At 40.1% G+C, this 11,017-nt stretch overlaps 2 protein-coding genes across 3 annotated transcripts; one reads left to right on the forward strand and one right to left on the reverse strand.

Moving 5' to 3' along the window:
• Positions 1-627: 627 nt before the first annotated feature.
• LOC113656392 (transcription termination factor 1b, mitochondrial) lies at positions 628-4,251 on the reverse strand. 2 transcript variants are annotated; one of them, XM_027167655.2, is made up of 2 exons: positions 3,797-4,251; positions 628-3,155 (listed from the first exon to the last, which is right to left on the reverse strand). In XM_027167655.2, exon 2 carries the CDS (start codon positions 3,134-3,136, stop codon positions 1,970-1,972), a length of 1,167 nt encoding a protein of 388 aa, XP_027023456.2. In that variant the 5' UTR covers positions 3,137-3,155; positions 3,797-4,251; the 3' UTR covers positions 628-1,969. The 2 variants fall into 2 exon arrangements, with proteins under 2 accessions (XP_027023456.2, XP_027023457.2); XM_027167656.2 differs by having other exon boundaries at positions 4,105-4,243.
• Positions 4,252-5,831: 1,580 nt separating this feature from the next.
• LOC113656503 (4-galactosyl-N-acetylglucosaminide 3-alpha-L-fucosyltransferase 9-like) lies at positions 5,832-8,995 on the forward strand. Its single transcript, XM_047819495.1, has 2 exons — positions 5,832-7,232; positions 7,820-8,995. The coding sequence occupies exon 2, from the start codon at positions 7,829-7,831 to the stop codon at positions 8,897-8,899; it is 1,071 nt and encodes a 356-aa protein (XP_047675451.1). The 5' UTR covers positions 5,832-7,232; positions 7,820-7,828; the 3' UTR covers positions 8,900-8,995.
• Positions 8,996-11,017: the final 2,022 nt, after the last annotated feature.

Consider the following 11,017-nt stretch of genomic DNA (forward strand, 5'->3'; position numbering starts at 1 on the left):
ACAGTGTTGATGATGAGGACAGTGTTGATGAGGACAGTGTTGATGATGAGGACAGTGTTGATGATGAGGAGTGTTGATTATGAGGACAGTGGTTGATTATGAGGACAGTGTTGATGATGAGGAGTGTTGATTATGAGGACAGTGTTGATGATGAGGACAGTGTTGATGATGAGGAGTGTTGATGATGAGGACAGTGTTGATGATGAGGAGTGTTGATGATGAGGAGTGTTGATTATGAGGACAGTGTTGATGATGAGGAGTGTTGATTATGAGGAGTGTTGATGATGAGGACAGTGTTGATGATGAGGAGTGTTGATTATGAGGACAGTGTTGATTATGAGGAGTGTTGATGATGAGGACAGTGTTGATTATGAGGAGTGTTGATTATGAGGACAGTGGTTGATTATGAGGAGTGTTGATTATGAGGAGTGTTGATTATGAGGACAGTGTTGATGATGAGGAGTGTTGATGATGAGGACAGTGTTGATGATGAGGAGTGTTGATGATGAGGAGTGTTGATTATGAGGACAGTGTTGATGATGAGGAGTGTTGATTATGAGGAGTGTTGATGATGAGGACAGTGTTGATGATGAGGAGTGTTGATTATGAGGACAGTGTTGATTATGAAGAGTGTTGATGATGAGGACAGTGTTGATTATGAGGAGTGTTGATTATGAGGACAGTGGTTGATTATGAGGAGTGTTGATTATGAGGACAGTGTTGATGATGAGGACAGTGTTGATTATGAGGACAGTGGTTGATTATGAGGACAGTGGTTGATTATGAGGAGTAAAAAGTTGACAAGACAAAATAAAAAATAAATATATCATGTTACTTCAGTCAGCACTGAGGAGATGAAGGTTAATGTTGTATGAGCTCTACGGTGAGATACTGTGTATTCTAAGCTTTCCCTCGTCCACTTCATTTTCTGTCTCTGATTGCTAGATGGGGACCTCGCTGGAGACCAGGAGACCAAAAGACAAGGAGATCAAAAGACCAGGAGACCAAAAGACCAGGAGACCAAAAGACCAGGAGATCAAGAGACCAGGAGACCAACCGACACATCACTGCATTTGAATACAAATGATTTATGAAGCTGTTTGTAAGCAAAAGCAATTTAAACAATGTTTGTGTTGAGTATATAAATGTTCTGATTGGGATTTGTTCCTCTGACACATCCATCTACACATCAGTGCTGAATGAGCTGTGCTGGTTCACTCCACCACTGCGTGTCCACCCCTGAACATCTCACCCATACGTGCTTACTGAACATCCCATTCCACATTAATTCCCCTTGTATTTACTCTTGTAATCTGCTCCTCTCTTCTGGAAGGTTTTCCACTAGCTGGTGATTGTAGCTGTGAGGATTTGTGTTCATTTATCTATAAAAGCTTGAGTGAGATCAGACTCTGATGTTGGGATGTTGATGAGACACCAGTTTCAGTTCATCCCAAAGGTGTTCAGTGGTGTTGAGTCAGAGTCAGTGCAGGACACTGGAGATCTTCACTACAACCTTCACCTCCACACCAAGTCTTCATGGAGCTGCTTCGTACACAGGGACATTGTCCTGATGGAGCAGCGTTTGGAAGGAAAAATATTATGCTACAGTATACAATGACATTACAGACAGCTTTGTAGCAACAGTTTAAGGAAGAAACACACATGGTTTTGATGTTCAGTTATCTACACACCATTGGTCCATAAAGTGTACCATAAACAGCAAGGGCTCATTATACTTTTAGATCAGTTCCAAGCTGGTTAAAATGTTCTGCTGTGACAGTGGAATAGACATAAAACCGTCCCACAGATACAGTACTACACACTTGACGCTTGACTTTGACCCCTAGCTTAGCTTATCAGTCTTATCACTCCCTACATACTCTATCCTGCCATGTACATTAAACACACAATTACATGATGTTCTTGCACCCAGGCTCACACTTTAGGAACTAGGGTTTTAAAGTCCTGGTTATTTGTCCTGCTCCCACATTCCAAGTTCTTGCAGTTTCTCCAGTTTACATTTGAATCTCTTGTTGCTCAAATCCAAGACGCTGATTCCATTAACCTTAAAGTCATAACCAAGTTGGTGCAGATCGTTCAGCCGTTGTTTCAGTGTGGTGACGCTGTAATCCAGCAATTTGGGTTTCTCTATGATGCTTCTGATGTCGATCCCACCTTCGGTCAGGCAGTCCAGCTTCTGGTTCAGCGTGTTTGAGGAGACAAAAAGTATAGGAGCATAGTTCAGGATGATCTCCCTCACTTGCTCCTGGCTGCAGCCCAGAGAATCTAGCTTCAGCTGCAGGCTTCTGAAGTTTGTCTTCATATTTTCATGTGACAGATCAAGGATTTTGGCACCGTGGCCCTGCAGAAGAATGAGCGCCTCCTCGTCACTGAGCTCCAGTGCACTCAGGAGGAACTCGATGTTAGACCTGACACGTTTTGTGCTCCGGATCAAGATGTACACATTTCTAGAAATGACAGTGCGAGCAAACTTCTTACTATCAGTACCTCCAAGGCTCATGCTTACATTCTCCAGGAGCTCCACCATTGTTTGGTTCAGTGCCAAAGTGTTTGAGAAGACCCTTGGTGCCATGGTTAAGAGACGGTGCAGATCTTTAGGCTTTATCCCTAATGAACTTAGGTAATGTATGTTCTTCTCCAGGTTGCTGTTATCACTTGAGCGAAAGAATGACTCTGGAGAACGGTTTAGGATCTTAACAACCTCATCATCGCTGCTGAAGATGCTGCGCCAAAGACGCCAGCGTTCCTCCAGGTGTTCCTCGGATCTCGTTATAGCTCGTGGAAAACGGGAAATAATGCTAGCGATTATATCTCGGCTCGCGCCTTTCTGTCCGAGGAAATCGATCAATCCTCGCTCGTTCGTTTGGATTTTGCGAAAAACACCGGGTTGCCGTCGCTGTGCCATCTTCACATCCACACCAAGCACACTGAGGTTCTCCAGCAAAGACTTGTTCTCAGAAGCTAACGCAAAAGGTTCTGTTTTATCGTCGTTTACGTCCGTTTTCGCTTCATTATCATCTGCTCTTGTGCCGCTGGAGAATCTGTACACGGTAACCGATGGTGATAATCGGCTCCTGAGCGGCCGGAGCAAAAACAAGATCCGCTGCAAAGCCATTTTTTGTCACTCTGCGACTCTGAAAAAGAAGAAAACAACACAAACGATGTGTTATAAAGTGAGATTCAGTAAACACTGTGACACCAGACATCATGAAGCTTCACAAGACGACAGAGATGCGGCTGACGTTCCTCCTCCTCCTCCTCCTCCTCCTCCTCCTCCTCACAGCACGGTATCAGTGTGAACACCACAAAACTCCTTAAACACTCATGTATGGGGTCAGAATTGTTTCGTTATTCTGAATAAATACACTATGATCCACAAATAAATAGAAAGAGTTTCACAAATATTTTTACAAATTTCACAAAAAGAAATGAAATTCACAAATAAATAAAATGGGATTTGCAAATAAAAAAATATTTATAAATTGTATTTATTTGCGAGTTGCTTCCTGCTCATTAGTGAATGAACAATTCTGACCCCATACTCATGATGGAGGTGTGAAGGAGCTTTAAGGGGATAAAGTGCACTTTATTACTGTAAACTCTTTGTACAACTCCAAAAAGTGTTTACTTTCACTTGTGATCTACATTCTGTGCATGTGACTGTTATATTGTTGTTATTATTATTAATAATATTAATATAAATATTATTATTATTGTTGTCATGACGTCATCAGTCCGAATTTAAACACTGCCACAAAAGACCTTCTGGACTCACCACAGATCCCCTCATGCGACCGGCTGCATCCCAAACGGCGCCGTGTTGAAGCAGTAGTGCACTAGATAGGGTGTATAGTGTGCACTAACCCTCCCTAGGTAGGGCACTTGTGTAGGGAGCACAGCTGATAATAAATCACTCATTAGCCCAAAGCTACATTAGCTCCCAAAAAATCGCTCGAAATACAAACAAGGTTAACGATTTAGTTGAATAAAATCCGTACAGAGTGTTTTATCGTAGCGCAGAGTAGAAATAACTAACACGGATGTTATTCCTGCTGAATAAAGCGAGTTATAAAGATAACTAACCAGTTTAAGTGCGTTACTGAGGCTCGATCCCAAATCACGGAATAGTCACTATGCACGCGCACCACATGTTAGCTATAAAAACACCGTACATTGTGTAGTGCACTTCAGACCGAACAGGAACGCGTTTGGGATTCGGCCACTACTCTTCTTCTGTATGTGCTTTTTTTCCTGTTTGTTGATTAATTCTCACAGCGCCCTCTGGAGTTTGGGGTATAACAACATATTACTGTGAATTCCCCAAAAACATCAAAGACCTAACAAAGATATAAAATAAAAGTATTAAGTGATTTATATGAATAAATTTATATGAATAAATGTATTAATTATTGGTTTAATTCATCTGTTGGTTTATTAATTGATTTTTTCATCGATTAATTAATTAGTTTACAAAAGTGATTATTTAGTAAAAAACCAAACAAAAAACAATTAAAACATTAGAAATAAACAGATAAATAAATGATAAAATAGCTCAAACATCTCAGTTAAATAGATCTATACAGTAAAAAAAAGAGACAGCATGATCTCTACGACTGATCTCTAAAACTCCTCTGTCCTGAAGATGTGGGAAAATGTTCACGGTGGAATTAATAAATAAGTCAGTTGTTGTAAATCATGTACAGGTATAAATAAGTATTTATATATCAATATTTATATAGATAAAAATTAGTTATTGCACAAAAGTCAAATATATAAATATATGAGGTACAGGACAGAGAACGTAAACCTTTAGCATTTAGCTCCAGTATGGTGCTGAACCCCAGCCGAGTTGGAGCGGAGATCCTCACGGACCACATCTCCAGGGCGCAGCGCACCTTCTGACTGATAAACTACAATTTAAATCTAAATTTAGATTTAATAGCCATCCTTCACCTCATCATCACATCGACACAAATGCACACATAGGCTACAGTAGCTCATCCCATAGAAACTGTGTCTGTTCCCTGAGTGGTGAGATCAAATGCATGAGAAGTTCTCTAAATAATCTTACTGTATTTAGACCAGAAAATGCCAAAGAAACAAACAAAAAGTTCCTAAAGTTTGGGCTTCTGAACATTAGATCATGAGGATCTGATACAGTATCTATATCCATCAGGATATATCTACAAGCATGAGACTCTTTTAAAGTGCTTGTTCTTAATGTTACACTCTCGCACATGCACACGAAAAAATGCCTGATGTCTCTTGCTCTAGCGACCGTGTACAGGGCCCCAGACCCCCAGGGTCACCCAGATGAGGTTCCCCTTTGAGTCTGGTTCCTCTCAAGGTTCCTTCCTTTACCATCAAAGGGAGTTTTTCCTCCCCACAGTCACCTGAGTCACCTCAGACTTGTTCATTGGGGATAAATACATACACATTTAAATATATCTAATATTAATCTTGTATTTTGTATTATATTAATCTTTATATTATTCTTTATATTAACATTTTAAAGCTGCTTTAAAAGGCGCTACACAAATACATTTGAATTTGGTGCTGGAGCAGAACCTGTTCTTGAGTCTATTGGTTCATGAGATAATGAATTTTAATCATTTGCCAAAAAGCAGCAATTTAAATAATAAATGTCCAGGAAGAGAAGGATGCTACAGGATGTTTGCTGATCTTCCTGCTGTGCTGTATACAGATCCTTTAAGGAAGGCAGAGAGCAGCTGATGATTTTATGTGCTGAATTGTTCACCCTTGGAGGATTTTCCTGTCCACCTCTGAGCTGCTGGTGTACGAGGTGGAGATGCAGTAAGTTCTTGACAGTGCAGAGAAAGAAGAACACCAACAGCTGCTCTTGCAGGCGGATTTTCTTTAGGATCCTTACAAAGCTGCTTGCTGCTGTGTTTTTTTTTTTTTTTTTTGACTGCTGCTGAGGTGTTTGTGGTCCAGGAAAGATCCTCAGCAATGTTCGTCCCCAAGAATCTGAAGCCTGGAACCCTCTCCATGCAGCAGACTCCACTGACGTCCTTGTTGCTCTTGTGGAAGTCTATGATGAGTTCTTTTGTTTCTGGAGCATTAAGGTCAGGTTGTTCCACACCGTTCTGTCAGTCTCTGGATTTCATCACTGTATGCTGTTCCAGCTTTAACTCTGACTGGTACACAGAGCCGACACCGGAGACTCTTTTATCACATCATACAAATCGTCTCCTTCTAAAATGTGCACGTCCCTGTGAACGAGCTGTTACTATGGAAACGAAAAGGTACCAGAGTGAGTACATTAATATAAACCTAAGCTCCAGACAGAGCTGCTGTTAGAGAGAATTAATCAACACCTGAACACCAATCAGAGTCCAGAACTCAGCAGATCTGTGGTGTAAACATCATATGCAGTATTTTTTATTTGTAATAAACTAATGAGGTGTCACAGCAGTGCAGGGGAGAAGTGATCAAATATCACAACAGTGCGGGTGAGAAGTGATCAAATATCACAGCAGTGCGGGTGAGAAGTGATCAAATATCACAGCAGTGCAGGTGAGAAGTGATCAAATATCACAGCAGTGCAGGTGAGAACTGATCAAATATCACAGCAGTGCAGGTGAGAACTGATCAAATATCACAACAGTGCAGGTGAGAACTGATCAAATATCACAACAGTGATTTGGCAAAAAACAATTTGTACAAAAGAAAGTTAATACGTAATATATTATAGTTCTGTGCACATAATACACCCCTTGTGCACACACACAAAGCTGAGGATCAAAAAATATCAGGTGAAGCTCCTGAAGATGAAGGAGAACCAAGCGGAGAACCGGAGACGAAGAAGAGGAAATTGGACGAGGATAAACAGACAGGAGAGAAGAAGAAACAGAGAGGACAAAACAAGTCGAGACCTCGCCCGAAACCTCACAGCTACGAGGAACGAAAACTCTGTCCCTCAGTCATACCGGTGTTTACACACACACACACACACACACACACACACACACACACACACACACACGTGCGCACGTACACACACACTCACATGCACACACACACGCACACACACATACACACACACACACATGCACACTGTTTGTTTTAAAATTGCTCGTATTGTACAGTAATTCAGAGAGTGTGTAAACCTGGGTGTGAACAGTAACCTTTTACACACACACTTTGCTGAAACTCTTAAGATCAGAGTTCGAAGGTGAAGATCTTAACAGGTGAGTTACTGAGTTCTAATAAGATTCACTGAGTTATTAACATATTGAATATTAGTCAGTCGACTGTAAACACTGTAAGAGAAAAAGCAGCTGCATTTGATAAAGTTTGTTCCACTGACGAGTAAAAATCTGAGGCTAAATGATGGGTGCCAATATTTATAATCACAGTTCAGTTTTATTAACATTATAACATGCTGTAATTCAATCTTAATTTAATTTATATATTTATAATTTAATATTTCGTTTTAAACTGTTTATTTTCTGCAATATTATTGATCGTGAAGTAAACAGAAACTTAAAAACTTTGTTCATTCTTTTAAAAATGCATTAAATTTAAAATAACATCATAAGATAAGAATAATTTTAAATATTTTAATGTTATTTTTCACTGTTTAATGTGTAATGTGCTCTTTATTGTCTTTTATATAAATCTAACATTTAAATATTACAAAGATAAAAAAAAATAATTAAAGCCTAAACTTTTTGTTGGGTTTAATATAAATGTTATTTAAAACAAACTGGTCTGGACGCTCAGGTGCTCCTCCGGTCGCTCACTGGTGAAGTCATTTTTATTTATTTTCTCTCAGGAATTAATAATGAGGTCTGAAAGTCCGGTGTGCTTCCGAGTCGTTTTCCTGGTCGTCATCATCCTGCTGTGTGCTGAAGGATTATTCTACATTCTGTACACACATAAAACCACCATGCACCACAACATCGCTAAAGAAGAAGAAGAAACTCTATGTTCTGCAAACCACATCCTGCAGGACCAGGACACGGTGGTGTTGGTGTGGATGTGGCCGTTTGGACACGAGATGAAGCTGAGTTCCTGCAGCGAGTTGTTCCACATCACTGGATGTCGCCTAACTGATGACCGACGTGAGTATGACAAAGCTCACATAGTCATGTTTCATCACAGAGACATCTACAGAAACATTTCTGAGCTGCTGAGGATGAGGAGACCAGTGATCCAGACGTGGGTGTGGATGAACATGGAGTCTCCTGCGAACTCTCAGAGACTAGCTCAGCTGGACGGCTTGTTCAACCTGACGGCAAGTTATCGCAGAGATTCGGACATCTGGGTTCCTTACGGGAGAATCGTAGCAGCATCCAAGGAGCATGAAACCTTTAAGATCCCACACAAGGACAAATTAGTCTGCTGGATCGTCAACAACTGGAACTGGAGCTTTAAAAGAGTTCGATATTTCACTGAGTTACAGAAACACGTCTGGATTCACACGTACGGCGGAGCCTTTAAAAAACACCTAAGTGTTAAAGAGTACTATAAAACCATATCGAGCTGTAAGTTCTACTTGTCCTTCGAGAACTCCATTTACAAAGACTACTTCACAGAGAAGCTGTTTAATCCTCTGATGTCTGGCACAGTTCCTGTGGTTCTCGGTCCACCCAGGGAGAACTACGAGGAAATTATTCCCTCAGATTCATTTATTCATGTGGACGACTTCAAATCTCCTCAGGAACTGGCAAAACATCTCAAATATCTGAACCAGAACCAGGAGGCTTATGAACGCTACTTCACCTGGAGACAACACTTCACTGCTGAACGTTCATATTTCGGTCTAGAACACGCATGTCGAAGTTGTGAGCATATAAAGAACAATAAGGCGTACAGAGTGTTTAAAAATCTCAGTAAGTGGTACTGGGGTTAGCTTTTAGCTGAAAGCTTCAGTTCACACAAAGAATTATTAAACTCATAAATCTAGAAAAGTCCCAAAACATCTTTTTTCTTTTTTTTTTTAATGAAATCTCTAAACCCAATTATTTATAAATTGTATAAAATAAATCTTTACATACATGTGTGTGTGTGTGTGTGTGTGTGTGTGTGTGTGTGTGTGTGTGTGTGTGTGTGTGTGTGTGTGCCTCGGGGGTCTCCCCCGTCCAAAGACATGCATGGTAGGTTGATTGGCATCTCTGGAAAATTGTCCGTAGCATGTGTGTGTGTGTGTGTGTGTGTGAGTGAATGAGAGTGTGTGTGTGCCCTGTGATGGGTTGGCACTCCGTCCAGGGTGTATCCTGCCTCGATGCCCAATGACCCCTGAGATAGGCACAGGCTCCCCGTGACCCGAGAAGTAAAGATAAGCGGTAGAAAATGAATGAATGAATGAAATCTTTACATATTAAGAATACAGTGTGTTTAAAAACCCTCTGAACATTTCACTGAACAGAAAGCTGTTGAAGCACGTTAATGTTTCTGTTTCATTTATTTATATAGACTTGCATTTCTTTTAACTCTGCATTCGTGTCACTTTTTCATGTCAGCTACAAAAAATAATAAAAATCATGAACTCTTTGATTTACATTTACAGCGTTTAGCAGACGTCCTTATATCCAGAGCGACTTACATTTTTTATCTCATTTTTGTACAATTGCGCAATTGAGCGTTAAGGGCCTTGCTCACGGGCCCAGCAGTGGCAGCTTGGTGGACGTAGGAATTGAACTCACAACCTTCCTATTGGTAATCAATTGGTCATTTTTTGCATTAAAAAAAAACAACAAAAAAAAAACCCTTTGACACTTTTTCATTGTAACTTTGAACAAAAGTTTTAAACTCATGGTATCTTCAGTATGTAACCGAGTGAACCAGCATTAATGTATTCAATGTTAGAGATTTAAGCACTTATGTACGTCGCTCTGGATAAGGGCGTCTGTCACATGCTGTAAATGTAAATGTAATCCAACACCTTAACCACTAGGCTACGACATCCCCCTTTGATAAAGCCAGAAGAAGCAGAATGAAGGCTCAGAAAGCTACTCAGTGGGAATTTCATCAAAACTCATAAAAATCACCTCCAATACCTTTAATTTTCCTTAATAACAAGTATGATAAACATTTAGTTTTAATGATTCTAATTTCTAATCTCTAATCTCTAATCTCTAACCTCGCCTCTGATGAAACTCAGTCTTCAACAGAAACCTTTAACAAATATTTAACTTTGTCCTCCGATGATGGCATTGCCTTTCTTCTCATTCCTTTTTTCTTTGTATTTATTTAAACACTGTGTTTATAATAGACTTTAAACATGAGGAGTGAATTTCATCATCAGCTCTCACTTCTTCAGTAACGCACACAGAACAGGTGCCACGTCCCCAGGTGACACGTCCCCAGGTGACACGTCCCCAGGTGACACGTCCCCAGGTTCGTCTTATTGTGTACCTGATGTAAAGGTACAGTATGTCTAAACTCAGCCAGGCCCCTGAACCCCTGCTGAAAGTCCTGTAGAGGGCGTAACACAACAAACTGGATACGAAGCATCCAAAAACCAAATGAAGTGGAAGCAGAGCTCGCTGCTGAGTCTGTTTTGATACATTACAAAATCAGAAGTGCTTTTAAACTGTTAACCTAAAGCTGTTTAGATGTAAATCACCACCAAATCACTGCAGTGTTACATACACACCATCATCCTGGAGACAGACACACTCAGTTAAACCTTCTACATTAAAGTCAATTAAAGGTGCGGTCTCCGTTGTTTGAAAGCAAATGTTGACATTTGAAATCACCAAAACAAACATGCCCCTAACCCAAATGGGTCCCACCCCTGTATGGATAGCTCCGCACACACATACATACGTAACCCAGGCAACTAATGGACAGAAATTCAATTCAATTCAATTAAATTCAAGTTTATTTGTATAGAACTATTTTACAAGACATTGTCTCAAAGCAGCTTTACAGAACATAAACATAGAGCAGAAGGTAAACATAGGGAATAATAAAAGCAATAACGAATAATAAATGAAAAATAATTAACAGAATAAAAAATTCTAGA

The sequence above is a fragment of the Tachysurus fulvidraco genome, chromosome 10, assembly GCF_022655615.1.
Source record: "Tachysurus fulvidraco isolate hzauxx_2018 chromosome 10, HZAU_PFXX_2.0, whole genome shotgun sequence".
NCBI classification, from domain to species: Eukaryota; Metazoa; Chordata; class Actinopteri; order Siluriformes; family Bagridae; genus Tachysurus; species Tachysurus fulvidraco.